Consider the following 27674-nt stretch of genomic DNA (forward strand, 5'->3'; position numbering starts at 1 on the left):
GATTGTATTAAATTGCATTACTTGCACAGAAGTAAAACAACTTGCCATTTATTTTACAAGAAAATGCATTCACACGTGAGGATTTTAATGGCACAAACAACAATCTTTAGACAATGTTATTTTACAGTTTAACAAGAAAATATTCAAGCCCCAAGTAAGAGAGGCAGGGAGTTTGTGGTGCTGACAGAAAGTCAGGCATTAGTGGCAATTATGTCAATGCCACTTATTCTGGCTCAGAAAATAAACAAATAAAAAAATAAACTGCCTCTTCCACAGTACAATACAAACTGAATTCATCATAGTGTGGATAAAGATTCAAAATCACCACAATTTCAAACAAATCTATTATCAAAACAATCCTGAAACTGCAGTTTCTGGTCCTTAGACGTCCAGCACCAGCAAGCAGTCAAATAGCAGCATGTACAACAGGAATCATGTAAAGAAATACACTGTCCATAAAAGGAATCCATAATGAATCCAAAAGTATCACTTATTTTCCAACAAACAGCGTTGCTGGTACTTTCCCCCATATGAATGACAGCAGTCATCCACAGACAGGCACGTTTCCAAAATATACACATTTCGCTAATTCTGTTATTAAACACTTTGTTTTTAATTCTAGGAGTCTATCATATAATCTATCAACAGTATCTTTCACCGTTTACCTGCTTATCACTGTTCAAATAAATGCTTTCACAGACAATCTGTGACCATGTTCCATCCAGTCAATTGTCCAGTTCGATATCAGCAGCAGGAAAGATGCAGAGTATCCTCTGGATACTTGGGAGTGAGCTCTATCATTACTACAAGGACTCTTCATCAGAAACACTGTCTGCATTTGCCTTTGTCAGGAGCTCGAGCTCCTCACTGTCCTGCAACACAAAAAAGAGACAAGGCATCAGAATGAATGAACAAGTGATCAAATCCAGTGGACAAATCTGCAGACATTGAGGCACTGTGCACATCTTTTTTCTGTTTTCAGAAAGTGGAGGGCAGTATTTACTCCCCGAAAAACACCGGGGAAGTACCGTGCATTTTAAAGCCACGGCTGCCAATGGAGAGGGTATTTTTGTTAGTGCTCTAGCAAAGAAACAAACACCTGAAACCTGGCATTTCACCTGATTTACAGGGTTTCTTCAATACAGAACAGGACGCTGGGGATGAAAAGAATTCCAGGATAGTATCCCCACAGACTACTGTATTGTTAAATAGCTTCTTCCATCAAAAAACACTTGACTACTAAAGGAATTCTATGAAGTAAGGCTCCAGCATGAGCCTGGATGCTATTTTCATAGCTGGGAATCAGGTTTCCTCTTGCACTCAAGAAATGACATTACAGAGAAACAAGAGCCAAGTTTCCTGCAGAGCACTTGGTATGTGGGCGGGAGTAGAGGAAGTGGATATACATCGGGGTTAGGTGAGCGAAGTTGTGTGAGGAAAAGGAGTGTGTGGGCTTGTGTGCGTGACTACTGAGGATTTGTGGTTTGTCTCCTACCCCTCTTGACCTCTCAAACACCTCCCCGTTGATGACCCGTAGTTTCTCCCGCTGCAGGCTATATTCCAGGTCCTTGGGCCAGCTGGCATTGTAGATAAAGATGGCCAGCAGGACCGTGGGTGCCTGGAGGAAGAAGTCCAGCGAAGGGTGGAAGTCAAAGAGGAAGAGGGAGAGGCCTGTGACCAGAACAGTAGTGAACTGGCCAGTCAGCACATGGAACATGTTGTCTCTGAATTTTAAGATGAAGGCCACGGATAAGCCCAGGGCAGCTAGGGAGAACACAGAAGATTATGAGTTCTTCAAATGCATACTAGAGATAGATAAATGAACTAGTCCAGTTAATAACAAATTACACCCAGCAGCTGGATTAGTGTAACTTAGCACTGATGCCAGAAGCAGGACCAAATACCCACCAGGCTCTGTTCAAAGGCATAAAACAACTCAAGTACCAGCAGCTTACAAGATCACAAGTTAAGATGATTTTGTCTGTAGACGACAGAAATTGTACAAAGTAGTGGTTTTGCATGCTACAGTCTTTTGGAGCCCCCACCCCAACCCCTCCTCTATTTACGCCAGCTTTCATCTGATTGGCTGCCCCTACATCTGAGCTTCTACAAACAGAACCAGGTGCTGCACCACTTCCTCTGCTTATCAATTTGACAGACTTCCTTCAACCCAGCCATGCCTTCCAGCTCATCCTGGAGGACACAGTATTCCCCAAGCCCGCTGAGACCTCCTCCCAGTAGGACATGGCCAAAAACACCTCACCTACCTAGGAGTCCAGGAGGAATCCTGGTTAGATGCCCCGAGTACCTCAACTGTCTTCTTTTGATGAACATATTTTCTCTTCCTCAAGCAACTTATATAATCCACATGGACATGTTTGCATATAATTCAAAGCAGCAAACTAATTAAATTAAATTAAATTAAATTAAATTAAATTAAATTAAATTAAATTAAATTAAATTAAATTAAATTAAATTAAATTAAATTAGAGTGGACATCTCCAGCAACAGAAATGACAGTAGGAGATCTCAGTTCAATAAACATCACACTTATGCCTGCTTGATATTCATCTTTCAGTCATATGCTGTATAAAACAGTATTCAAATGTCCCTCTGATGTGAGAATGATGCACTACAGTGCTGACTGAAGTTATCAATCTTGTGATAGGCAGAAACACCAAAAGTTAAAAATGGAACAGTCAGGTCACTAAACTGCTGAGACTGGAGTGGGGCTGGTGGAAACTGTGGCAGACCAGGGCACTGAAACATAGACAGACAGTTCTTTTGCAATGAAAAACATAAACACCCATGCTCCCGGTAGGTTTCCGCTGTGTCAGCTGTTTACATTATAGGTGCTTATGCAGTAACCATGGTAACCACGGACTCTGAGCGGCTGGATCGACGGAGGTCAGACAACAATTTTACATATATGATCTTCAAACAGGACACAGCCATTATCCGTCCTGGCCTCATATCAAATGTGAACGCAGACTGAGTCTATGTTTGACGTTTGCTTTATATCTAATCTTCCTCTCAAACATTTAAACAGCAGCGACAGTGGCGTGTCTAGAAAATTTTTGTTGGGGGGGCCAGGTAGGGGCACAGATTTGGAGAAGGGTGGCAGATTTAATTGGCAGATAATGTTTTAAAAAAAAATTCTACCAACCCTTAACCATAATTCAATAATCCTATAAACCTAATAACCAAATGCACTTTTAACTCTTATTAGAATGAGATTTTAACCACTACGGTGCAAAGTTTTTAGATACTGCGTTGATAAAGTACAAGAGATACAATCAGTGCTTTGTCAGTGTTTACTCAGCAGTCAAGGACAACAATATTTGCATAGTATTTTTACTGACATATAGTGCACATATGTTTTGGGCAAAAACATTTTTGAAAATTAAAATACGAACATTTGTAACAAACAATTGACAAATTAGCCAATGCCAATGCAAAACTTTATCTGCCTGTTAAAAAAAGAAGATAATCTTCTCACAAACTGGTGTTTGATTTTGAAACAGGAAAAAAGTGGGGAAACAACTGAAAAGACTAACATTTGAATAAAACCTGAAAGCAAGTAAATACTTTCTATGCTGCCTTATGGTAAACTTTGGTAATATTGATAAAGAACAACACTGGCTGATGATAAAATACAGTCAGCTGGCATGGTGACACTGCCAGTATTAACCTGCAGGGCTGGACTGGGACAAAAAAATTGGGCATTTTTACTACAGACCGACCCACCAGGTAGTAAAGCCATAAAGACTTTGACTGAAAACAAACCCTGTTGTGACAGTGATGTACAGTCTTGTTGGTATATGTATGATTTCTATACATTTTACGTCAGATAAAAACTTTGGTTGTAAGATTTAGATAATTATTTAATAAAAACTAGGTATTTTAAATGAGAATAAGAAAGAAAAGTATTTCTTTGTGCCCACCTTTCCCTGTTAATGCCCTACCTGGCCCCCTGGCAAAACTTTGCTAGACCCGCCCCTGCACAGTTACCAGCTGTCTGCTACATAAAAAAGGATCCTGGTGTTATTTGTCTCTCAGAAACAGTTCATAACTTCCCTTCAACTCATTCATGTCACCTAAAAGGTAAACCTGTTTCTCCATCACCTGTTCAGCTCTGATGGTTCAGTAAGGACCTCTCCTGGTTTCATCTTCATGTTTCCCTCTCACCACATATCTAAACAGACATCATGACCAGCAGCTTTACAGCTGTGGCTCCAGCACACATCAGCTGATACTAGAAATTAATATTAAATACATTCTAACAACAGCCGATCAAGCTTAAACGTGCTGCTGTTGTTTAGCGCAACATCTGCTGGTTTCCTCTTTCTGGCGCAAAGTGGGCGATAAACAAGAGAGAAAAGCCGATCAGCTGATCATTGATCAGTTTCATGATTGAAGTAGCAACAGGAGAGGGAGGGGGAGAGAATGAGAGAAGAGGCAGCTGTGCAGCATAAAGACAGAATAAATCCAGCTTTGTGTCTTTTTTCCATTCTAGCTAAAGTCCGGGACAAACTGCGTCTCTTCTCAGCTCAATACGAAACGCGTAATATTTTCTCTGAATGAGGGACCATTCCATTTTTTTAAGGAGCCGTTGGCAACTCTACTAACCTTATGAATAAAATAAAGTTCACTATCAGTAACATCATAGCACCCACCCAGCTGTATAAAAACTCCGTCAAACTGGCTAGAACGCAGTATGAGTTATTGCAACTGACAGTAAAAAGTCAGCAACATGAAAATAAACTCCACCTAAACTTGGTTTATATCTGACCCAGATAGACTGCAGGTCATAACTTCTTACCTGAAGTTCAGTTCACCTGACACTCGGACTGGTGGCTGCTTCGGGTCTCTCCTCCTGCCTCCCCTTCCCTCATCCACCTGTTGCCTCTGTGGAAGCCCCGTCATAGCCACCACCAAACAACGGAGTTATTTCTACACATCGACCTGCATCTGGCCAATCCACCACCTCTCATTGTTCATGCCATTACAAAAAAAATAAGTCACTGGGGATATGCCCGGTATGCCCGATGGCCAGTCCAGCTATGTTAACCTGCAACCAAATCTGCAGCTCCATACAGCAATGTTACGACTTAGATTATATCTTATAACGCATAACTCTTATGTTAGCTGCCCTCAGTAGCATACTGTCTGAAATATTCCACAGCTGCAATAATTCTTTAAGTGTTATTTTTTTCCTTGGTATTCTAATTTCACCGAAGTTTACTAAACTCAACAAACTTGATATTACTTACCGGGACATTTATTCTGTCCTCATTTTCTTTCACCGAAAAATTGTTTCCTGCAGTGCCATCTTTCGCGCTTGGCTCTCCTACCTTTGCTAACGTGATGCGCGCTGCATTCACTTACACTCGGATATCTGAGCGTCACCGTGAAAACATAATCGGACATTTGATATTTGATTGAATTTTATTGTTTTGCCTTTGGGGTGGCACCTGGGGTGGCCAGTCTGGTTTGGGGGGTGGCCTGTGCCCCCCCAGGCCACCCCGCTGGACACGCCATTGAATACGGGACGATTCCGTTTTTTAAGGGACGGTTGGCAACCCTAGCTACTATCCAGGATAGATGCCTTCGTTTGGTAATATCCGATACACAAGCTGCCTCATGTTGCTTCCAGGTTGGGAAAGAATGAAAAGATAAACCACTTTCAAGCTTATTCTCTTGCCGGTCGTGCGATCGAACATTGCAGCCGACCACACAGCAAATAGGAACCATGGCTGTTGTGTGTGCCTTCGCTCCGCTCTTGTGGGGGGGGGGGCTTTTTTCGCTTGCGCTTTATTTTGACCACGAAAATGGCGCATCAGGCCAAAATCCTTTCCACGCCCACCCCGTTACATCACGCTCCAAAGCCCTATGGTAACTAATGTTATAAAAATGCTCCGCCTCTAATGAGCATTTGAGCAGCCAATCAGAATCATCTATGTCATGTGATCATGAGTACGGCAGCGGATATTTCTGGTGAGAGTTTCGAAGCACCATGGATGACGAATTTGAAGGTACCAGCTCTCAGGTATGAAGCTAACCTTCAAAAGTTACATGAATACAAACAGGTACCTTGTCGGGTTTTTTTTCGTTTGTTTGTTTTTGTGTTTTTGGTTGTTGTTTCTTTTGCTTTTTTTTGTTGTTTTTTAACCCTGTCCTGTCTGGCAGGTATTGCAATCAGACTTGTGATCTGAATGCATAGTCATTGTGTTCTTAGTGAATTTGAATTAACACAATAACCTCTGCGGTTGACAGACGTGCCCGAAATCACATGACCAATTTAAGGCGTCAGAACAAAAAGATGGAGCGACCCAGGCTTATGGCGTTATTTTTGTGCCAGTTTTCTGAGCGCACGAAAAAAAGGTTTGCAAGTGCAAATGTTGCATTTTGAGGGGAAATTTATTTTGAATGAAGAAAAGCTGAATTTGAGTGAACAAAATTCATTCATGCGTGCAAAAAATGTATTTCAGTGTTTGCTATTATCCATACACACAACAGCAGCCCCTCTCCCTCGGTTTTTCCATTTGCGCTCGCTCGCAATGTGTTGCTGGCGCTCTCAACATTTCTGCCTGTGCGCGCTCAACTCTTTCTCTACACCGTTATATTTGTGCCACAAAAACAGCCAATCACAGACTTGGATGCAAAAAAATCTGATTGGCTGTTCTGGTCTCCAATCAGCTCGAAGTGACGAAATGCAATATCCCAGAATCCATTTCAGTTAAAACTCAAACGAGGCAGTGGCGGAGGACCACAGAGTGGCAGAGTTTGAAATATTACTCTTTCTGGGTCACAAAATAAACTTTTAAGATATTTTCATGCGAGAATTGTGCTGTGTAAACTTCAAATATCTGCTTGATTCATCAAGACATCACATATTTCCATAAGTGCTCTAAAGTTTTTTAAGAAGATAGAGAAAGAGTTGAGCGCCCCCCCCCTCTTTCTTAAATAGATAACTATCATATCTGACATCATATCTCACAGTACAATAATATTGAATGGGTTGCATTGTTGTACCTTGTCATGTTTCTCAGGTCTTTGTCTGAATTTCTTATGAACATTACTTGTCATGTTCTTATGTTGTTGCTAAGGATTGTCTTATTGCACTGGAGTCACACTGGGTTAAATTTTTACACTTGGGTTTTAAGGGGTATTTATTATTTTCTTCATTATTGTATTTATGGGTTGTATGGAAGCCCCAAACACAATTTCATTGTTCCTGACAATGACAATAAATACTTAAATCTAAAAAAAAAAAAAAAAAAAATCTAATCCTCATACTCAATACTCAAAGCTTCATAGAACTGAAACAAACATTTATTTTTAGGTCCATTCTGCTGCTGATACATACTTTAGGTTTCTGAATATTAAACTTGTTGCTGCCTTTCACAGTGTTTAACTTGAAGACCCTGAGTACTTTCTCCCACAAATTATTATAAAATTATTTTAACATTACCTAATAAGACTGATTCAGGACAGACGGTTAGTTATTGTAAACTTTTCTAGCAGTCAACCACAAACAGGGAACAGGCTGTCTATTCTCTCCATCTGTCAGCTGCTGCTGGCTCTTCCTCCTCCTCCTCTACAAGTGTAACTTATAAATACATGTTCAGACTTTTATTACACAATCAGAGAGAGAGAGTGCAGGACAGACAGACAGGTGACAGTCTCAGGTGTATACACTGCTACAAAACAGCACCAGAGAAGGAGGATTTAGTGTTTGTGTTATTACGAGTGCTAAACAAGAAGAGTTCCCAGATGGTACAGTGGACACATGTGTGACTCCTGTGATTAAAGCATCTTTCTTTCAGCTTAACGAGTGAACCGTCAGCTCGTTCAAACACACGTTAAAGTCCGTTTGGCTCGACACCACCGAACAGAGGCAGCAATATAACATAGCTAACATTAACAGTGCAGTGAATCCTGCTTGTGCCGTGATATTCAGGACTGCAAACCGAGCAGCATCACTGACTTTCAGCTTGTTGTGTTTGTGGATATACGACTGATTTTAATTATCTATCAAATCATCACATTCTCTGTAAGATTAAGGTCAACTATATATATATTTAGAAGTAGAAGCTTTAAAACCAAGTTAACGCTGAAAGTACAAACATCACTAATGTCACACAACTTTGCCGACATGCGGCCAACACTAATGTTTCAATGTTCTTCATTATAAAACATTCGCACATAAATAAGTGACATAATATTCAGTACTTACTTTTGACAGTTTACTCTTCAGCTGCTGCCTTCTGCCGTATTATGCGGCAAAATTATCCACACCCATGGCCGCGCTATGAATTGCGGGATATATGGGACCACGAAGCGTGCACCGGACCACGCTTGATATTTGGGGAAATCGACGGCGCATTTGGAGTACACTTCGAGTTGGGACAGTCGTCACGTGGCGGTGACGTAATCACACTCAAAATGCGTACTTCAAGCGTGCGGTCTCTGAATTGGGACACAGCCCCAGTCTCCATTTCAACTTGTGTTGAAAGTGCGGACTTCAAATGATATTCTCTTAATTGTGTTAATAGGTCACGTAAAACCAGAGTTATGATTCGAAACAGTACAAACGGTGTTTTCTGAGGACAGCGCTACCAAACACTCTCCGTTGGCGACCAAAATTTTAAAAACAAAATTAAAAAAAAAAAAAAGGATGCATGTCTGCCATTACCTGCCAAAACCGGAAGTAACATAATATTTCGTGGGAAACGTAGTTTTTCCCCTCAGGGCCTTGGTGAACCTATACTGGTGGTTTTAAGTTATGTCTGACATATGTCTGTGCAGTTTCTGGGATGCTTAGACCTCAAAATGCACTGTTGGAAATTATTTTATTTTCTATGTTTTGTTTTGTTACGTTTCTTAAAACAGATGGTGATCTTTTCTAAAAGCGATAGGACAGGTGTGGAGGAGAGTGAAGCAAGAGAATGGGTTCCTAAGGTGGGCAAGAAAAATCCAGCAAAGTTTCTTCTCCTGTAGTTAATGATGTAAATATGTTGTTTCCACACATCCATGGAAAATGAGCAAAATATATATTTTTCTGCTCTAATAACAGTCTGTGAGCTCATCTGAAGATGATGGGACAGATGACTGGAAACCCACACAGGATGAATCTGAAGGCTATTCAGAAGAGGAGGAAGAACAAGAACGTAAAAGGATTCCTAAGGTAGCCATGAAAAACAAAACTGGGTGTCCTATGCCACAAAGAGATGTGAAATTCATCCTCAGTTTCACTGCTTCCACAATCTATCCATCAAAAATGAGCCAAACATATTGTTGTCTTCTCTTAAAACAGATGGTGGCAGCATCTGAAGAGGATGGGACAGATGACAGCAGACCCACACAGGATGAATCTAAAGATGATTCAAAGGATGAAGCAGAACATTTGGGACAAATGATTCACAAAGTGGCCATGGAAAAGGTAAAATTTGTTCTCAGTTTCAATGCATTCAACAAAATATGTCTTTGTATTCTTCTGCGTCAGATGGTCAGCTCATATGAAATATGCAAGGAGTAAAGGTATTGAAGGTACATGAGTTTAAATACCTGGAGTCAAGCATCCAAAGCAACAAGCAGTGCAAAAGGCCAGGCAGGGGATGGCAGGGCTCAAGATGCTAAGATTTTGTTTGGGAGTGACCAGAATGGAGAAGATTAGAAATGAGTGCATCAGAGAGACAGCTCATGTTGGGTGGTTTGGAGACAAAGTTAGAGAGGCAAAGCTGACATGATTTGGACATATGTAGAAGAGGCATAGTGAATATATTGTTCCATATGGAGCTGCCAGGCAGGAGGGAAAGAGCAAGCCCTTAGAGGGAGTTCAAGGATATAGTGATGGAGGATATAGATAGGGTTGGTATGAACGAGGAGGCGGCTATGGATAGAATAAGATGGAGGCAGATGATCCACTGTAGTGACCCCTAAAGGGAGGAGCCAGAAGAAGGAGAAGAACTTAGCTCATTTGAAGAGGATGGAACAGATGATGGGAAACCTCCACCAGATAAATTCAAAGACAATTGAGAAAAGATGAGTTTAAGGAAGAGGTGAGTTAGCTCCAGTCCATTTTAGTGAGGTCATGAGGAGGAGTAGTAGTGGGTTTCGTACACAAGATTAATTCAAAGACAGTATATATATGTTCAAAGAAATATAAAGGTCAAATCAAAAGTAGTCAGAATTACTAACAGTACTGCAGATAATTTATTTTCATTGGCATTTGTAAATATTAAGTAAGAGTAAGACAAAAAATAAAACTTTTTTAGTAGTTGTATGCGTCTTCTTTTTGTGTACAGGGGGCGTTCGTGAGCAGTGAGTTGCCACAGAGGACAGAGGAACGGCAACAGGTTGCTGTCGCCTCAAAGACTCAAAGGCATCACTATGTCAGAAATGGACACAAGTGTCCCATATGTGGACATGTATATACTGATATTGTTCAGCACCTAAGAGTCACAGAGCAGGTTGTAAATAAAACTGAGCTGACTCTTTTGAGCCAATTTTCTCATCGGCAGTAAGTGTCTTAATAAATTCTGAAAGATAAATTTATATTTACTGTCCCTACACATTTGTTCTAAGCACTGCATTTATTTGATACAGTGGTTTTTAACCTGGGTTCGATCGAACCCTAGGGGTTCGGTGAGTCGGTCTCAGGGGTTCGGCGGAGCCTCCGCCATGACATGCATGGCTCATTTTGTGCACCAGTAAAAAAATCACATTTTATTTTTCACTAAAGAGGGGTTCAGTGAATGCGCATATGAAGCTGGTGGGGTTCGGTACCTCCAACAAGGTTAAGAACCACTGATTTGATACAATTATCTTACACATCCAATTTCTATTTCCTCCTACTCAGAATTTTTTTTACTATTTTTACAGCTTTTCTACAAATCTGGACTGTCCAGTCCGCTTATGTCAGTCAAAACATCTTAATCGGCTTGACAAGCACCTGGAAAAGGTCCACAAATTACAGGTATGTTATTGACTTTGTGGTGTTTCTGTGTGGTTTTTGTGTGTTGGTGAGGCAGCCTTGATCTCTGGAATCAGATGTTTATGTTAAAGGGACTTACATTTAGCACCTTGCATTTTACATATTTGTTACTCTGGTGAAATGAAAGTCTTCCAGTTTCTATAGAAGAATACGGTGGTTCTTTCTTTGTCCGTATGCTGCATTTATATAATGTTCCTCGAGCTCTAGAAAGCATGTTGTGTGCATAGATAAAAACATGAAGGATGCCCAAATAAGTAAAATACTGACAGTTTTGATATATGGTTACTAGGGGTGCAATGATACACAAAATTCACGGTTCGGTTCGATACTTTGGTGTCACGGTTCGATATTTTTTCGATACAAAAAAAATGTTCATGCCTTTTTAATTTGTCATTTATTAAAATTATAAAGTTTTACAGTTTTTAGATTTTATGTTGCTGAAACAAAAAAGTAATAAAAAAAAACATATCTCAGGGCTCGCAAAATTTCAAAATCCCTGGTAGCCCTTTGGGCAGGGACTCTTCAGTTTTTGGTAGCCCAAAAGAAAATTTAAGTAGCCTGAATAAAAAAGAGAGCAATTTTTGATTTATGTTTTGTTTCCTGTTTTGTTTCCTTTACAATATTATACATTAAAGTATAATATTGTATAATTATATAATATTAACTTCTTTTCTTGTGCGTGTTTTTTATTTTGACAGCGAATGCGCACCTGCGGACCACTTATGTGCAGCCCTGGTTATTTAGCTCATCATATTGCAGCCACAGAAATTCTTTTGTCCATGAAACCATAAAGCTGCACTTTCTTTTTGCCTTATAGTCTGATTTGTCATAACTTTTCCGTTTTGTGGTAAGCTTTTCTTTGGCTGTCACTTCTTCACCCTGACCTGTCTTATTTGGCTCAGCAGAACTAAACAATACAATATGCTTCTTCTGGGCTATATTCTCAGCAGCATATTAAACATATTAGGTCCCCATAAGGAGAATCATGTGCTAACGGCTGTCTAAATGACTCGGGTAAAGTTTGTAGCATGCATGCTTGCTGTTTTTGTCTGCTTCCACTTGTCTTTTGCGCTAGGATGATGTTGGAGTAAATGTGCAGTCATATTCGTTGTGTTCCCACTAGTGCTGTCAGCGTTAATCTTGTTGAAATGACCTTAACGCCACAACACGGCAAATCTCCGTTAACGAGCTACCGCGGATCGCCCCGTGCCTGGGGCTGGACAGCCAACACGTTAACGAGCTAACTGCGCTAACACACTAGTTCCCACCCCATGTAATTGAGCATTGTGTGGCACATCCAACATACTGTTTTACTTTAGTCCATGACGCGCTTACCTTTAGGGTCATACTTCACATGAAGACCAAAATAGTTCCAAACACCAGATCTGAATGAGGGTGGGGGAGGTTCAATTTGCCATGGTGCAAGGAGAGCTTAACTTCTATCTGGCTAGCTTGCCCTGCGCTCAGTGAATCTGCATTCGACTACTCTGCCTAGGCTGCATTGTCGAGCGCAGATCCACTGAGCGCTTAACACAGACAGCATCGTCAGAAGGAAAGTTGATAAAATAAATTAAAAATTTTATATTGTTCGATACATATGCGTACCGAACCGAAAGCACTGTATCGAACGGTTCAATATCGATATGAGTATCGTTGCACCCCTAATGGTTACACAGAAAACTGTTTCAATTTAACCCTAATCACATCTAATACTAACTTTTTCAGAAACCTATGATTAAACTTTACATGCAAAAGGCCAAGGACAGACACGTTGCTAAAGAACTGGCACTTCTGAGGGCATCAAATCCCACACCACAAATGGTCTCACACATGGATGAAGTGGATGATGCTGTAATTGAGGAGGGCATCTTTAGGGCACTGGAGGAAGGGTCAAAGGTTGCTTCTGCTATAGCCTCTTCCAGCGAGGCTCCCAGTGACCATGCTACACTGATCCACCTGCCTGCTCCTCCCTCTGACAGCGAGGCTCACAGTGACCATGATACACTGATCCACCGGCCTGCTCCTCCCTCTGACAGCAAGGCTCACAGTGACCATGATACACTGATCCACCTGCCTGCTCCTCCCTCTGACAGCGAGGCTCCCAGTGACCATGATACACTGATCCACCGGCCTGCTCCTCCCTCTGACAGCAAGGCTCACAGTGACCATGATACACTGATCCACCTGCCTGCTCCTCCCTCTGACAGCGAGGCTCCCAGTGACCATGATACACTGATCCACCGGCCTGCTCCTCCCTCTGACAGCAAGGCTCACAGTGACCATGATACACTGATCCACCTGCCTGCTCCTCCCTCTGACAGCGAGGCTCTGGGTGACTCTACCAGACCAAACCTACAGCCTCCTCTCTCTGCCAGTGACACTCTCAGTGACCACACCATCCCAATTATGCAGCCTCCTTCTATCTCCAGCAGCAAGGTTACTTGTCATTCAACAGTGGTATCCCCTGATGTGTTAATCCCAAGCAGTGCACCTTACTATGCAGCAAAGCAAAGGAGGGGACGTCCTCTCCCGAGGACACCTGCTCCTGGTTGCAAACACTGTCAGATACTGTTCACTGAGCTACAGGTGGTGAAGCAGTTGCTAGAGTGTGAACTTGAAAGGAATCATGAGCTCAAGCAGATACACTCTTCAACCAAGCGTGCAAATGTGAGTATTGTTTATCTTGTATGATTGTACACCTCATTGTGAAACATTCTTTCATTTGCTTTTGATAAACAAATCTGCTTAATGATCCTTTTTATTTCAGGTTAAATATAGCAGACGTAAACGGTTTTCACCCAGCAAAGCCCCTCACTACGGTAAATAATATATCTTATCAAACTTACTACTGTAAAATTTCAAGTTTCATGTTTTATTGTCATGTACAGATAAACATTGTAGCCACAGCTTTACATGAACATATAGAAGTGAGCAGTTATATTAAAGAAGAAAATGTATTTATTAATAATAATAATAAATAACAAAATACTAAAGTATTAATATTAAGAGAATTTGTTTGGAATTTACAGTTGTGCAAAAACTTGTGCAGTAAGGATTTAAATTGGTTTATAGTGACAGTTTGTAGAGTCCAGTAGTTGTAGTGAGTGTGTAATGGTGTGTGCCGAATGTCTGCAGTTCAGAAGTCTGATAGCTTGTGGGTAGAAACTATCCCTGAATGTTCCTGAACCACCTGCCGGTCTGTGGCTGGGGTGGCTGTGATCAGAGAGGATCTGCTGCATCTTCCTCCTGCATGGCTGGCAGTTCAGTCCTGTTGATGCGCTGTGCTTGAGAGAATCTTGCATCGTATGACTGACCATCCTGGGATAGCGATCCCTACTCGATTCATTTATGAAGAGTCAGTTCCTCTAGGCTAGGGGTAGGCAACCTTTCTGATGACGAGTGCCGTCTAAAATTTCCTCAGAAGTCAATGTGCCATATGATTGCATTAGCAAAAAATGTAATAATGCTCTATGTTAACAGTTACACACTATATAGAGCAACTTTATAGAATTATATTATAGTGTGTAAATGTGTGCGTGAATGGGTGGATGACTGGATATGTAAAGCGCTTTGGGGTCCTTAGGGACTAGTAAAGCGCTATATAAATACAGGCCATATTTATTATATTTATTCTCAGATGTTGGCAGCTATCAGTGAATAGTTATCAGCTATTTTGAAACAAAAAAAGACACTTTTTATCCATAACAGCAAATGAACTGTACAACAGAAAATACAAATGCTATTTATGGTGTCCTCACAACAATGATAAGAAAAATAAACTGGGCCAATATGGCATGTTTGTTAATAAAGAGATACACATGCTCACACAGATATGTAGAGACAAATACTGTCAATAAGGCCTCTGCAATGTTTTGAAGACAGTTAAACTTGTCAGGTTGTGATGTCCAGCAGGTGAAAATGCAGCTCCATGACCACGCACAGCTATGGATTCCAGTTAACCAATACAAATGTACTTTGATATGACGTCTGTTCTTGCCTCATCAGTAAGACTGGTGGAAGAATTTAGGGCCCATGCAGAAGGTGTGAACCCTAGCAGAAAAATACGTGACAATGCAAAGCAGCGAGCCACTCATGTCATCCATTTTCTGGAATTCATGGCAGACCCAGCGATTCCAAACGTTGACCTTCTGTTTCTGAGGAACCATGGAAAAGTCCGTGAGTAAGTGTTTAATTTGAAGGATTATTAGTTTCTATATACATGTGTGCATATACAGTTTAACACATGAACTAATTTGTATTTTTGACTTTGGAGTTTTCTAGCACACCTGCAAGCAAAAGGGTTTAAACCAACAACTCAGAGAGCTTATCTCATGGATGCTATTGCTTTCATGAAATATATATTAAACATGTCACCACCACAAGTCAGACTTGGAAAAAAAAGGTTCAACGCCCTTTTGGTCGAACTGAGGGCACGTAACAGAGATGTTGGCCGTGAAGTAGTCGTGCACCAGCTGAATGTGCGGAGATCTAAGTCTAGTACGTATATAATACACATCTATACCTCTACCTACTTTAATGACATGATGTTAATAATAAAGTGTCTAAGGTATTGTGCTTACATTTTTTTTTAGAAAGACTTGTCAAAGCAGAAAAACATGCTTTGTTCATTGATGAGGCTCCCCAGAAGATTGCTGCCGCACTGGGTATGGATCACTGCAATGATCACAATGACACTGAATGTTCATTTTACTTAAGAGTGATTATACAGACTTCAGATCTGGGTTAAGACAAAGCCCCTACAGATCTTTACATCACAGTGACCCACACACTGAAACTGAGCTTATGTCTTTTCTGTCTAATGTCCAGTTTAAATTTAAGAATAATGTGCAGCTTGGTCAATGTAATGCACATGAAGCCAGAGCTAAAACACATCACCATTGCAGTGAAATATGTGCAGCTCTGCCTTAAGATGGAGCCCTGTACATTTTGATCTTGTTATTTCTGGGATGATTGTAAAGATAATTTTCATTATTATGGCTAGAATAAAGTGTAAGAGGTATTTGCACTTACAAAGAATAAGACTTTTACTTTTATTGTTTCATAAAAGGTGTCCACAATTTAAACTTTAATTGCAGGAAATTTAATTAAATAAGAATAAGGAAAATAAAATAATCACAAAACAATAATCAGATTACTTAAACTCTACTTATCTAACTAAGATGCTCTAAGCTAATGCTAAGTGTGTTCTTTTCTTTGGTGAGGAGAGGTTGGAGGAAGGATGTAAATCAAAATCCTTCTAAATTAACCGCCTAACACAGCAACAATGAGCAGACAAAAAGGAATGAATTCACAGGTTGGACAGGTTTTCAACTGTGAACCTCTTCGATCCAATCTTTTGGGCTGCTCATCTTGCAGAAGACAAAAAAGAAAAACACAAAATCTCTTCTTCACCTCACCTGTTCACCACCCCCCCCCCCCCCCCCTTCTCCTACTGGACGTCATATCTTCCCACACCTTATCTATCAATGTGTAGCTTTTAAAATTGTGAATGCTTCATTACATTTTCATTGTTATTCTTAACATAGAGCATTCATATTCAATCACTTCATGTTTCATTCAGTTTATGTGATTCTACTTCAGTTAGATTTGTCTTTAGGACATTTTCACAAGAACATCCATTGTAACTTAATCCCTTTCCAATTCGAATGCTTTAAAACTCAGTTAATTACCATTTATTTCTCTAGTTATTTTATGATTTAATGAAAACATACATTTTGTTTGTCAGATATTCTTTGAGATTATTAGCTCCACTGTGTCACATTATACACAACACACAGAAACACACACACCAAGGTCAGACACTCTGTGAGGCCTGTTATTAGAATCACTGTTATTCTACAGGGAGTGCAGAATCATTAGGCAAATGAGTATTTTGTCTACATCATCCTCTTCATGCATGTTGTCTTACTCCAAGCTGTATAGGCTCGAAAGCCTACTACCAATTAAGCATATTAGGTGATGTGCATCTCTGTAATGAGAAGGGGTGTGGTCTAATGACATCAACACCCTATATCAGGTGTACATAATTATTAGGCAACGTCCTTTCCTTTGGCAAAATGGATCAAAAGAAGGACTTGACAGGCTCAGAAAAGTCAAGAATAGTGAGATATCTTGCAGAGGGATGCAGCAGTCTCAAAATTGCAAAGCTTCTGAAGCGTGATCATCGAACAATCAAGCGTTTCATTCAAAATAGTCAACAGGGTTGCAAGAAGCGTGTGGAAAAACCAAGGCACAAAATAACTGCCCATGAACTGAGAAAAGTCAAGCGTGCAGCTGCCAAGATGCCACTTGCCACCAGTTTGGCCATATTTCAGAGCTGCAACATCACTGGAGTGCCCAAAAGCGCAAGGTGTGCAGTACTCAGAGACATGGCCAAGGTAAGAAAGGCTGAAAGACGACCACCACTGAACAAGACACACAAGCTGAAACGTCAAGGCTGGGCCAAGAAATATCTCAAGACTGGTTTTTCTAAGGTTTTATGGACTGATGAAATGAAAGTGAGTCTTGATGGGCCAGATGGATGGGCCCGTGGCTAGATTGGTAAAGGGCAGAGAGCTCCAGTCCGACTCAGACGCCAGCAAGGTGGAGGTGGAGTACTGGTTTGGGCTGGTATCATCAAAGATGAGCTTGAGGGGCCTTTTCGGGTTGAGGATGGAGTCAAGCTCAACTCCCAGTCCTACTGCCAGTTTCTGGAAGACACCTTCTTCAAGCAGTGGTACAGGAAGAAGTCTGCATCCTTCAAGAAAAACATGATTTTCATGCAGGACAATGCTCCATCACACGCGTCCAAGTACTCCACAGCGTGGCTGGCAAGAAAGGGTATAAAAGAAGAAAAACTAATAACATGGCCACCTTGTTCACCTGATCTGAACCCCATTGAGAACCTGTGGTCCATCATCAAATGTGAGATTTACAAGGAGGGAAAACAGTACACCTCTCTGAACAGTGTCTGGGAGGCTGTGGTTGCTGCTGCACGCAATGTTGATGGTGAACAGATCAAAACACTGACAGAATCCATGGATGGCAGGCTTTTGAGTGTCCTTGCAAAGAAAGGTGGCTATGTTGGTCGCTGATTTGTTTTTGTTTTGTTTTTGAATGTCAGAAATGTATATTTGTGAATGTGGAGATGTTATATTGGTGTCACTGGTAAAAATAAATAATTGAAATGGGTATATATTTGTTTTTTGTTAAGTTGCCTAATAATTATGCACAGTAATAGTCACCTGCACACACAGATATCCCCCTAAAATAGCTAAAACTAAAAACTACTTCCAAAAACATTCAGCTTTGATATTAATGAGTTTTTTGGGTTCATTGAGAACATGTTTGTTGTTCAATAATAAAATTAGTCCTCAAAAATACAACTTGCCTAATAATTCTGCACTCCCTGTATTCTCAGATTCATTACACTGGTTAACTTACACATTTTCTTTCCTTTGTTTCATTTATTTTCAACATGCCAGAAACTGAGCATAACTAACCCTCAGTAAAACAAGTTACAAGTTATGGTATCTGGAACAGATTTACATTCAATATTTAGAGTTATATTTTGGACACACACACACACACACACACACACACACACACACACACACACACACACACACACACACACACACACACACACACACACACTCAGCCATTATAACAGCCATTTCTACTACTCAAACACATTTGCATTTGTTATCTATATGTAGAGGCGGCAAGGGGCGTGAGACTTTTATCTCTTTCTATCTTCTATCTTAAGACACATTACAGGGTTTTGTAATTGGAAACTGGGTTTTTTGTATGGTTGGTCTGGAAAATTTGTTTGATACTTTGTGGTACTTGCATGGTCCTTGAGACATGGTGCTTGTAAAATCCCTCTATAATCTGCACAAGGGACTGGACATGTAAATGCAGTGTATGTGTTAGCATAGCATATTAATACATGTAGTGTTCTCTTTGTGTTTTTACAGATGACCTCGAGAAGCAACCCCAGAGCAGAACAATATTGAAATTGTTTTTTGGACTGTTGGGCGGATATATTATTGCCATAACTGGTCACCGAAAGGGAGTGATCATCAACATGACTACTGAGGAGGTTGAAATGGCAGAAAAAGCTAAGCAGGGTGCCCGCATCATCCGTGTATGTACTAAAACGATATAAATCTAAGTATACATAGACATTTTTTTATTCAGCTGAATAAAAATGTATTTTCATGTATTAGGTTAAACAGCACAAAACTCAAAGATATCATGGGCAAGCAGCTGTCCCCCTGTACAAGAATGAGTATACCTGGTTGCAGCGTTACAATCATATCAGAGAGTATGTTGAAGGCGGTTCGGAGGCACCGACTTTTTTCCACAGTTCTAGTGGAGGTGTTCTTCATAGACTACCGGTATTTTTCAAGGCAGCCTGGGAGATGATGAATCTGGGGATTGCCCCCACCTTCAACATGCTACGTTCCTCCTGTAGCACTTATGTGAGAAAACTTTTCATTTTTATTTTTTGACACACAATGAAGTAGGTTAAAGTGTCATGGGTTTTATTCATGTGGTTTCTTTTTAAAACATTATTCTTTCAGGCCAAGCGACAGTTGGGACGTAAATCTTACGACAGAGTGGCAACATTTATGTGCCATGATGCCATCACAGCCAAAAGATTTTATCAAGGTTATTTAAATAAGCTAAAGTGAAGTCATATATTTATCTATACACTTACATTTATTCATATTTAGTAATATTGCTTTGCACAGCTGAGGACCCTGCAGAGGACACACTCCAGAGCCGAGCACTGACCACCAATGCAATTGCAACATATGCAGCAAATAAAAGGAAAAGGAGAGAGGACAGAGGATCTGTGCAGGACGAGGACAGTGAAGGATCTGACAAGGAAGAGCAGCAGTCATCAGGAACAGAGGAGCTTTTAGACAGAACGCTCTTCCAGTGTAGCAGTAACAAGGTATGTGTGCCCTGATTCCCTTGGTAAGAGTTTTGATTGGTTGCACTTCTTTCATATATAATCATTTACTCCATCATGAACAAAACATATTTAATTTGTACCATAAACAGATGGTGAGCCCAGGTCAGGGTGAGGTTGCCTGTAGTGCCGGAGCCACAATAAGAGAAACTAAACAGGATTTGAAAAAGGGGGTGGAGCATCTACAAAAAGTGACATACCAGTTGCGCAAGAGAAAAGTATGTAATGTATGTTCTTGTGCTTGTTTTTAGTGTTTTCACTGATTACTAATCTTTTACCTTTTTACTTTTACTTTTCTAAAATCAGATGGTGGTCTTTTACAAAAATGATAGGACAGATGTGGGGAAACTCACACAAGAAGACAATCCAGAAGAGGAGGAGGAGGATGAAGCGAGGGAATGGGTTCCTAAGGTGGGCAGGAAAAATCCAGCAGAGTTTCTTCTCCTGCAGTTAAAGATGTAAGTGTTTTGTTTCCACACATCCATGAAAAATGAGTAAAATATATATTTTTCTGTTCTAATAACAGTCTGTGAGCTCATCTGAAGATGATGGGACAGATGACTGGAAACCCACACAGGATGAATCTGAAGGCTATTCAGAAGAGGAGGAAGAACAAGAACGTAAAAGGATTCCTAAGGTAGCCATGAAAAACAAAACTGGGTGTCCTGTGCCACAAAGAGATGTGAAATTCATCCTCAGTTTCAGTGCTTCCACAATCAATCCATCAAAAATGACCAAACATATTGTTGTCTTCTCTGAAAACAGATGGTGGCAGCATCTGAAGAGGATGGGACACATGATAGCAGACCCACACAAGATGAATCTAAAGATGATTCAAAGGATGAAGCAGAACATTTGGGACAAATGATTCACAAAGTGGCCATGGAAAAGGTAAAATTTGTCCTCTGTTTCAGTGCATTCAACAAAATATGTCTTTGTATTCTTCTGCGTCAGATGGTCAGCTCATATGAAATATGCAAGGAGTAAAGGTATTGAAGGTACATGAGTTTAAATACCTGGAGTCAAGCATCCAAAGCAACAAGCAGTGCAAAAGGCCAGGCAGGGGATGGCAGGGCTCAAGATGCTAAGATTTTGTTTGGGAGTGACCAGAATGGAGAAGATTAGAAATGAGTGCATCAGAGAGACAGCTCATGTTGAGCGGTTTGGAGACAAAGTTAGAGAGGCAAAGCTGACATGATTTGGACATATGTAGAAGAGGCATAGTGAATATATTGTTCCATATGGAGTTGCCAGGCAGGAGGGAAAGAGCAAGCCCTTAGAGGGAGTTCAAGGATATAGTGATGGAGGATATAGATAGGGTTGGTATGAACGAGGAGGCGGCTATGGATAGAATAAGATGGAGGCAGATGATCCACTGTAGTGACCCCTAAAGGGAGGAGCCAGAAGAAGAAGAAGAACTCAGCTTATTCGAAGAGGATGGAACATGATGGGAAACCTCCACCAGATAAATTCAAAGACAATTCAGAAAAGATGTGTTTGAGGAAGAGGTGAGTTAGCTGCAGTCCATTTTAGTGAGGTCATGAGGAGGAGTAGAAAGCTGCAGTAAATCTAATGATCGTGCTCGTGTATGTATAATACCAGCAGTGAGTTCTGAGGACTTGGACGGTCCAAAAACTATTTGCTAACAAATCAGCACAGGCACTTATAGTGGTGCACTATTACAAAATGCTTTTACTCACAAATAGGGGGCTAAAGTTCATTCCTTGCAGTTTGATTTGTTTCTAAAACAATCAATACCAACATGAAACTGGTTTATAATTTTTTTCTTGTTCTTGCATTTCTTTTTTTTTTTTTTTTATTAAAGTTTTTGCATCGACTTTTACAAAAGATAAATTGAACAATATGCCGTTTTCTTTTTAAAGAACATAAAGCAATATAAAACATACATTCCCACCTCATGATTATAGCAGTACCAGTGGGTGTACAAACAGAAAAAGGAAAAAGTCCAATCTAATAATACTAGTAACAAACCCAAGGGTACAAGACAACAGTTCCTGAGTGTACAAAGGAGATGTGGAGAGTATCCAGAACCCACACCCCCACACAGACACATAAAAACCAAAACACACAAAAAAAAAAAAAAAAAAAAAAAAAAAAAAACCACAGATGATAAGTGGTCAGCTTAGTGATAGGGATAAGTCAATTCTGTTAGAGAAAACAAAATATGTATAAAGTAGTTAAATAAATACTAGGGCGCAGGCACAATAGAATCCATATACTTAAACTTAGGCCTCTTACTTAAACATAAGATAAGAAAAAAATAAAATATGATAGAGTCTGAGCTGGCTAATTGGGAGCATTGCGAGACCGCAAAGTCTGAACATGGTCAAAAAAGGGTTGCCAGGTCTTAAAAAATTTGGCCGTAGACCCGCGTAGGGTGAATTTAATCTTTTCGAGTTTGCTAAAGTGCAAAACGTCTCTGATCCAGATTTCCCAGGATGGGACGGAAGGGGACTTCCAACATAACAATATTCTGCGTCTTGCCAATAAGGTGAAAAATGCTACCAGATCCGCTTGAGGCGTCGGCAAGGCAACTGAATCAGGAAGAACCCCAAACAAAGCAGTTAAGGGCACAGGTTGGAGGGTTAGCTGGGTGATCTTAGATAAAATCAAGAAAATATTAATCCAGTATTGTTTGAGGGATGAACATGACCAAAACATATGCATTAAAGAGGCAGGTGTTTGATGACAACGGTCGCAATCAGGGCTAAGATTGGGGTATATTTGAGCTAGTCTGGCCTTAGTCCAATGTATACGGTGCAGAATCTTACATTGAATCAGCCCGTGTTTGGCACAGAATGAGGAGCCATGGACCCGGTAAAGAATTTTATCCCAAGAGTCATCCTGAATCACACACCCCAGATCCTGCTCCCATGCCAATTTAATAGCCGAGATTGAAGAATTGCCAAAGGAGCATATTCTCCCATACAAACAGGAGATCAGGCCCTGTAATGAAGGGGGAGGCGATAGAAGGTTATCAAAGTCATGATAAGAAGGTCTAGATGGAAACTGAGAGGATTTCTCCTTAACAAAACTCCGGATTTGTAAATAGCGAAAAAAGTGACTTTTTGGAAGGCCAAATTTCAATGAGAGCTGTTCAAAGGAGGCAAATGTATTCTGAATGTACAGATCAGAAAAAGACCTAATACCCAAAGAGGCCCACAAATAAAAAGCACCATCAGCTAACGAAGGCTGAAAAGAGGGATTTTTCACAATGGGTGATTGAAGGGGAAAAAAGGTCAACTTAAAGTAACGACGAAATTGATACCATATTTTCAAGGTAACTTTGACAATAGAGTTATTATAAGAACCTGCACTCGGAGGCTGCTTTTGGGCATAAATCAGGGCTGGTAAAGAGGCTGAGACACAGGAAGAAGTCTCCAAACTGAGCCAGGCCGGGGCATTATTCGTGTCCTCCCCCTGTAGCCAATACCTGAGAATACGAATATTACATGCCCAATAATAGAACATAAAGTTTGGTAAAGCCATCCCCCCCATCTTTTTCGGTCTTTGAAGATATGTCTTGCGTATTCTGGGGTTTTTTTTGTTCCAGATGAACCCAGATAGAATCTTGTCTAATTTAACAAAAAAGGAAATTGGAATAAATACAGGGACACACTGAAAAAGAAAAGAAAATCTGGGGAGGATATTCATTTTAATTGTATTTATGCGCCCTGCTACAGACAGATGGAGTAGAGACCATCTGTCCAAATCCTGCCTAACTTTCTCCACAAGTGGGTCGAAATTAAGCTTGAAAAGAGCATGAAAATGACTTGTAATTTTAACCCCTAAATATGTGAAGTTGTCTGATACAACTCGAAAAGGCAGTGCTGTGCACTGATATTTCTGTGCAGCAGCATTCAGGGGAAACAGTTCGCTATTAGCAAGATTCAGTTTATAGCCAGAAATAAGGCTAAACTGTTCAAGTATTGAAAGTACCAAAGGGAATGAGGATGCTGGCTCTGAGATATAAAGAAGCAAGTCATCTGCATATAAGGAGACTCTTTGTTCTATACCATTTCTAAAAACCCCGGTGATACCTGGGTTTGATCTTAGCGATATGGCTAGGGGCTCAATTACGATTGCAAATAGCAATGGCGACATAGGACAGCCCTGCCTAGTCCCCCTAAACAGGGGAAAGAAGTCAGAGCATGTGCCATTTGTTTTGACAGCGGCAAGCGGGGAAGTATAAAGAAGTTTCAACCAGGAGATGAATATTTTACCAAAGCCGAATTTATCTAAAACATAAAAGAGGTATCCCCACTCTACCCTGTCAAAAGCCTTCTCAGCATCTAAACTGATCCCAAACTCAGGGCTGTTGGAGTCTGAGGGATTGTAAAGGACATTAAACAAACGTCTAAGGTTAGAGAAGGCGTATCTCCCTTTAATAAAGCCTGTTTGGTCCAGATTGATTAGAGATGGTAAGACTGCTTCTACACGCCTCGCTAGAAGTTTAGCAAGGATTTTATAATCCACATTTAACAAAGAAATGGGACGGTATGAGCCACATTGTAGTGGATCCTTATCCTTTTTTAGGATCAGGGATATAGATGCCTGCAGTAGAGAGGGTGGGAGGGATCCAACTTCCAGTGAGTGCTTATACATATTTATCATGAGCGGAGCCAGTTTAGGCATGAATTTACGATAGAACTCAACCGGAAACCCGTCCTGTCCGGGACACTTAGAACACTGCAGTTTGCTGATAGCTTGCATGATCTCTTCTACAGTTACTGGTCCCTCCAGCTGGAGGCTGTGTGTCTGATCGATTGATGGGAGCTTAAGATGATTGAAAAATGAGTCCAAAGCCTCCGTACTAAATGCACACTCAGACGCATAGAGAGATGAATAAAAGTCTCGAAATTGGTCATTAATTATTCTAGGATCCATAGAGACACCACTTAATGTCTGAATCCGAGGAATGGAGTGTGCAGCTGCTGCACTACGGAGCTGATGAGAGAGCAGTTTACTGGCCTTATCCCCATATTCATACTGGGAGTACTGACATTTCAGCAACATCTCTTCAGCCCGAGCAGAGGACAGGTGATCAAACTCAGTCTGCAAAGACAGCCTATCATTATAGACCTCTGGTGCCGGGCAAACGGCATACAACTCGTCTAATTGCGATATGCGTATTATGAGCTCGGACAATTTTGCTTTCCTTTGGTTTGCCTCAAAACCAGCATAAGATATAATATGTCCCCTGATAAAAGCCTTAAATGTTTCCCACAAAATAGAGGGTGATATTCCGGGTGTAGTATTTGTCTCTATAAATAAGTCTATCTTGGAATTCAGAAATGTGGTGAACTTATCGTCTGACAGCGAGCGTGTATTCAAACGCCATGGAGCTGGCGGAGAACATTGGCCCACTGCCAAATCTAGAGTCAACGGAGCATGATCTGAAATGACAATAGCACTATGAGAGCAAGAGCGAATCTGTGAAGTAAGTCGACTGTCCAGTAGGAAGTAATCAATACGAGTGTATGTATGATGAACAGGGGAGAAAAAGGTGTATTCTCTACGTGTAGGGTTGAGGAAACGCCAGGCATCAATAACAGAGAATTCTTTAAGGAACGTATTAATAATTTTGGAAGAGTTGGATTGCCTACCAGGCTTATTTGAGGATCGATCCAGCGGCCCGAGCCAGCAATTAAAATCGCCACCAAGAACCAAATAGTGGGAAGAGAAATCAGAAATTTTAGTGAAAAGAATACTAAGAAAATTTGGATCGTCCCAATTGGGAGCATAAACATTGGCAAAAATAAATTTAGTGTTCCAAATACTACCACTCACAATAATGAATCTACCATTCTGGTCCGCTATAACCTTAGAAGAAACAAATGGCACTGATTTGTGTATTAAAATAGCAGCACCACGAACTTTGGAATTAAATGTAGAGTGATAGAGTTGACCCACCCACCCCTTGCGAAGTCTAAAATGATCTGAAATTTTTAGGTGTGTTTCTTGTAAGAACACAACCTGGGCGCCCAAAAATTGCAAATGATGAAGGACCTTGCTCCTTTTAATAGGTTGGTTCAGGCCTTTACAATTCCAGCTACAGAACTTAAATGAGTAACCTGCTTGTTGATTATTAATATTTAATTGCGGTGCCATATTAAAACATAGGTTGAGAAAAGCCACAGCTGACCAATGAAAAACACGCAAAAAACAAAATCAGTGTACAGAACAGTACAACATAAAAACAAAAAACACCCAAACTTCCCCCTAAATGCTGAAGCATCTTCCCTAACAAGATGCGCGCACCCCTCGCTAAACACACCCCTGAGCACTTCCTCCCAACCATTCGAAGTCCCAGTTGAGTTTAAGCTCCGTGCATTACAAGGCAAAGAAAAATCAAGGATTATATGAGAGTATATTAGAACGAGACACATCCTAAAAAAAAAAAAAAAAAAAAAAAAAATTATTTCAAAGAAATTAAGCAAGATGGACATATCAGCCCATGGACTAAGACACTTATGTACCCTGAGAGGCTGGGCCCCCCAGGATCTTATTGGCAAAGTCCGTGGCAGACGCAGGATCAGTAAACTTACGTATAACTCCATCTGGAAGTGTCACCCTCAGTTCCGCAGGGTAGAACAGGCAGAACTTGATCCCAGGACAGGAATGCAGAAGGCGCTTGACACCAGTAAACTGTGAACGCTTTTTAGCCACTGCAGGTGTAAAGTCTGGAAAAATGGAAATCCTTCTGCCCTGGTAAAGTAGAGGAGAATTTGCCCCTGCAAGACGTAGCAGCTGTTCCTTGACATGGAAGTAATGGACTCTAATGAGAAGTGGGCGAGGAGGCGTTCCCTCTCTGGGCTTTGACCCAAGGGACCTGTGAACCCGATCTAACAAGGGTGCTTCATTCAGTTTCAGAAGATCTTGCAGGAGATGGGAAATAAACTCCCTAGGGTTGGAAGACTCCAAACCCTCGGGGATGCCAACAAGGCGAATATTGTTACGCCTTGATCTTCCTTCTAGATCCTCACATTTAGCTTGGAGTTGTCTGACCTCCTCCGTTAGGACCTTTACAGCAGATTGAAGAGAAGTCAGGTCGTCACTGCAGGTTGTAGCTGAAAGCTCCAAATCTTTAATGGTAGTCCCTTGAGCATTAACGGTGGCCTGTAGGGTGGTTATAGCAGCTTTAAACTCAGCCTTCACAGATGATATTTCTGACCGCAGTGTATGGGTAACCGTGTCAATCTTGCATTCAAGCTTGTCGCAGATGTCCCGTTTCAGAGCCTCCAATGCTCTGGTAAATGTGGCTTCACCGAGCGGTGCGCCCGCACCCTGCTCGTAGCTGCTCTCTGTGATAGCCGCGTCACGTTGGGATTCGCGGCCCAGCTCCGGGCTCTGAGAACCACCCGCGCCGGCTTGACCCCGTTTTCGACGGTGCTCCCTCTTATCTGCCATTGTACAAAAAGAAAAATGAAGAGCAAATGGTGAGGCTTTTAGTGGGAGAACTTGATTGCCCGGACGCAACTGCTACGGTCACCACAGCCAACCAGGAAAGAAGCTCCTACGGCCTTTCCCAGAAGTTGTCAAAAGTAGGTTTCCCGACCTCAGAGAGTGAAAAAATAAAAAAAATAAATAAACGAGCGGATGCTCGGCGGCAAGAACGGTTATTTAGAGCCTACAGGGCTGATATAGTAAATGCGGATGCGTCTTAAACCA

The 27674-nt window shown here is 41.0% G+C and overlaps 3 protein-coding genes and 1 long non-coding RNA gene across 4 annotated transcripts in view; 3 read left to right on the plus strand and 1 right to left on the minus strand.

The window, feature by feature from the left end:
• Positions 1–27649, minus strand: LOC146662948 (uncharacterized). Its single transcript, XM_085415528.1, has 3 exons — positions 26552–27649; positions 1496–1764; positions 1–872 (listed from the first exon to the last, which is right to left on the minus strand). The coding sequence occupies exons 1-3, from the start codon at positions 27411–27413 to the stop codon at positions 804–806; spliced, it is 1200 nt and encodes a 399-aa protein (XP_085271654.1). The 5' UTR covers positions 27414–27649; the 3' UTR covers positions 1–803.
• LOC146662947 (uncharacterized) overlaps positions 1–27674 on the plus strand; it is a 177909-nt gene that overhangs the window by 22429 nt on the left and 127806 nt on the right. The gene's annotated exons all lie outside the window — the stretch shown is intronic.
• Positions 6017–20623, plus strand: LOC146662949 (uncharacterized). Its single transcript, XM_085417316.1, has 16 exons — positions 6017–6049; positions 8896–8964; positions 9080–9190; positions 9320–9445; positions 10311–10433; positions 12725–13666; positions 13767–13818; positions 15005–15179; positions 15273–15496; positions 15592–15663; positions 18979–19148; positions 19231–19485; positions 19588–19675; positions 19759–19964; positions 20289–20393; positions 20528–20623. The coding sequence occupies exons 1-16, from the start codon at positions 6017–6019 to the stop codon at positions 20621–20623; spliced, it is 2847 nt and encodes a 948-aa protein (XP_085273442.1).
• LOC146662950 (uncharacterized) overlaps positions 20471–27674 on the plus strand; it is an 8936-nt gene continuing 1732 nt past the window's right edge. Inside the window, exon 1 of the mRNA XM_085415527.1 lies at positions 20471–20873. Within this exon, the coding sequence (XP_085271653.1) occupies positions 20748–20873 (126 nt within the window). The 5' untranslated portion in view covers positions 20471–20747. The remainder of the gene's footprint in view (positions 20874–27674) is intronic.

This window comes from Rhamphochromis longiceps, linkage group LG8 (genome assembly GCF_057381845.1).
Source record: "Rhamphochromis longiceps isolate RC_006_pf linkage group LG8, R_longiceps_female_GT1.1, whole genome shotgun sequence".
Taxonomy (NCBI): Eukaryota; Metazoa; Chordata; class Actinopteri; order Cichliformes; family Cichlidae; genus Rhamphochromis; species Rhamphochromis longiceps.

Coding starts and splice junctions, on each gene's coding strand:
- LOC146662948 (XM_085415528.1), bottom strand. CDS start 27,413: ATGGCAGATAAGAGGGAGCACCGTCGAAAACGGGGTCAAGCCGGCGCG. Junction 1,765..26,551: donor ACTTCCAGATGGAGTTATAC/GTAAGTTTACTG, acceptor TGTTCTCCCTAG/CTGCCCTGGGCTTATCCGTG. Junction 873..1,495: donor TGTTTGAGAGGTCAAGAGGG/GTAGGAGACAAA, acceptor TTTGTGTTGCAG/GACAGTGAGGAGCTCGAGCT.
- LOC146662949 (XM_085417316.1), top strand. CDS start 6,017: ATGGATGACGAATTTGAAGGTACCAGCTCTCAG. Junction 19,149..19,230: donor AGGGTGCCCGCATCATCCGT/GTATGTACTAAA, acceptor TTCATGTATTAG/GTTAAACAGCACAAAACTCA. Junction 20,394..20,527: donor CGAGGGAATGGGTTCCTAAG/GTGGGCAGGAAA, acceptor GCTCATCTGAAG/ATGATGGGACAGATGACTGG.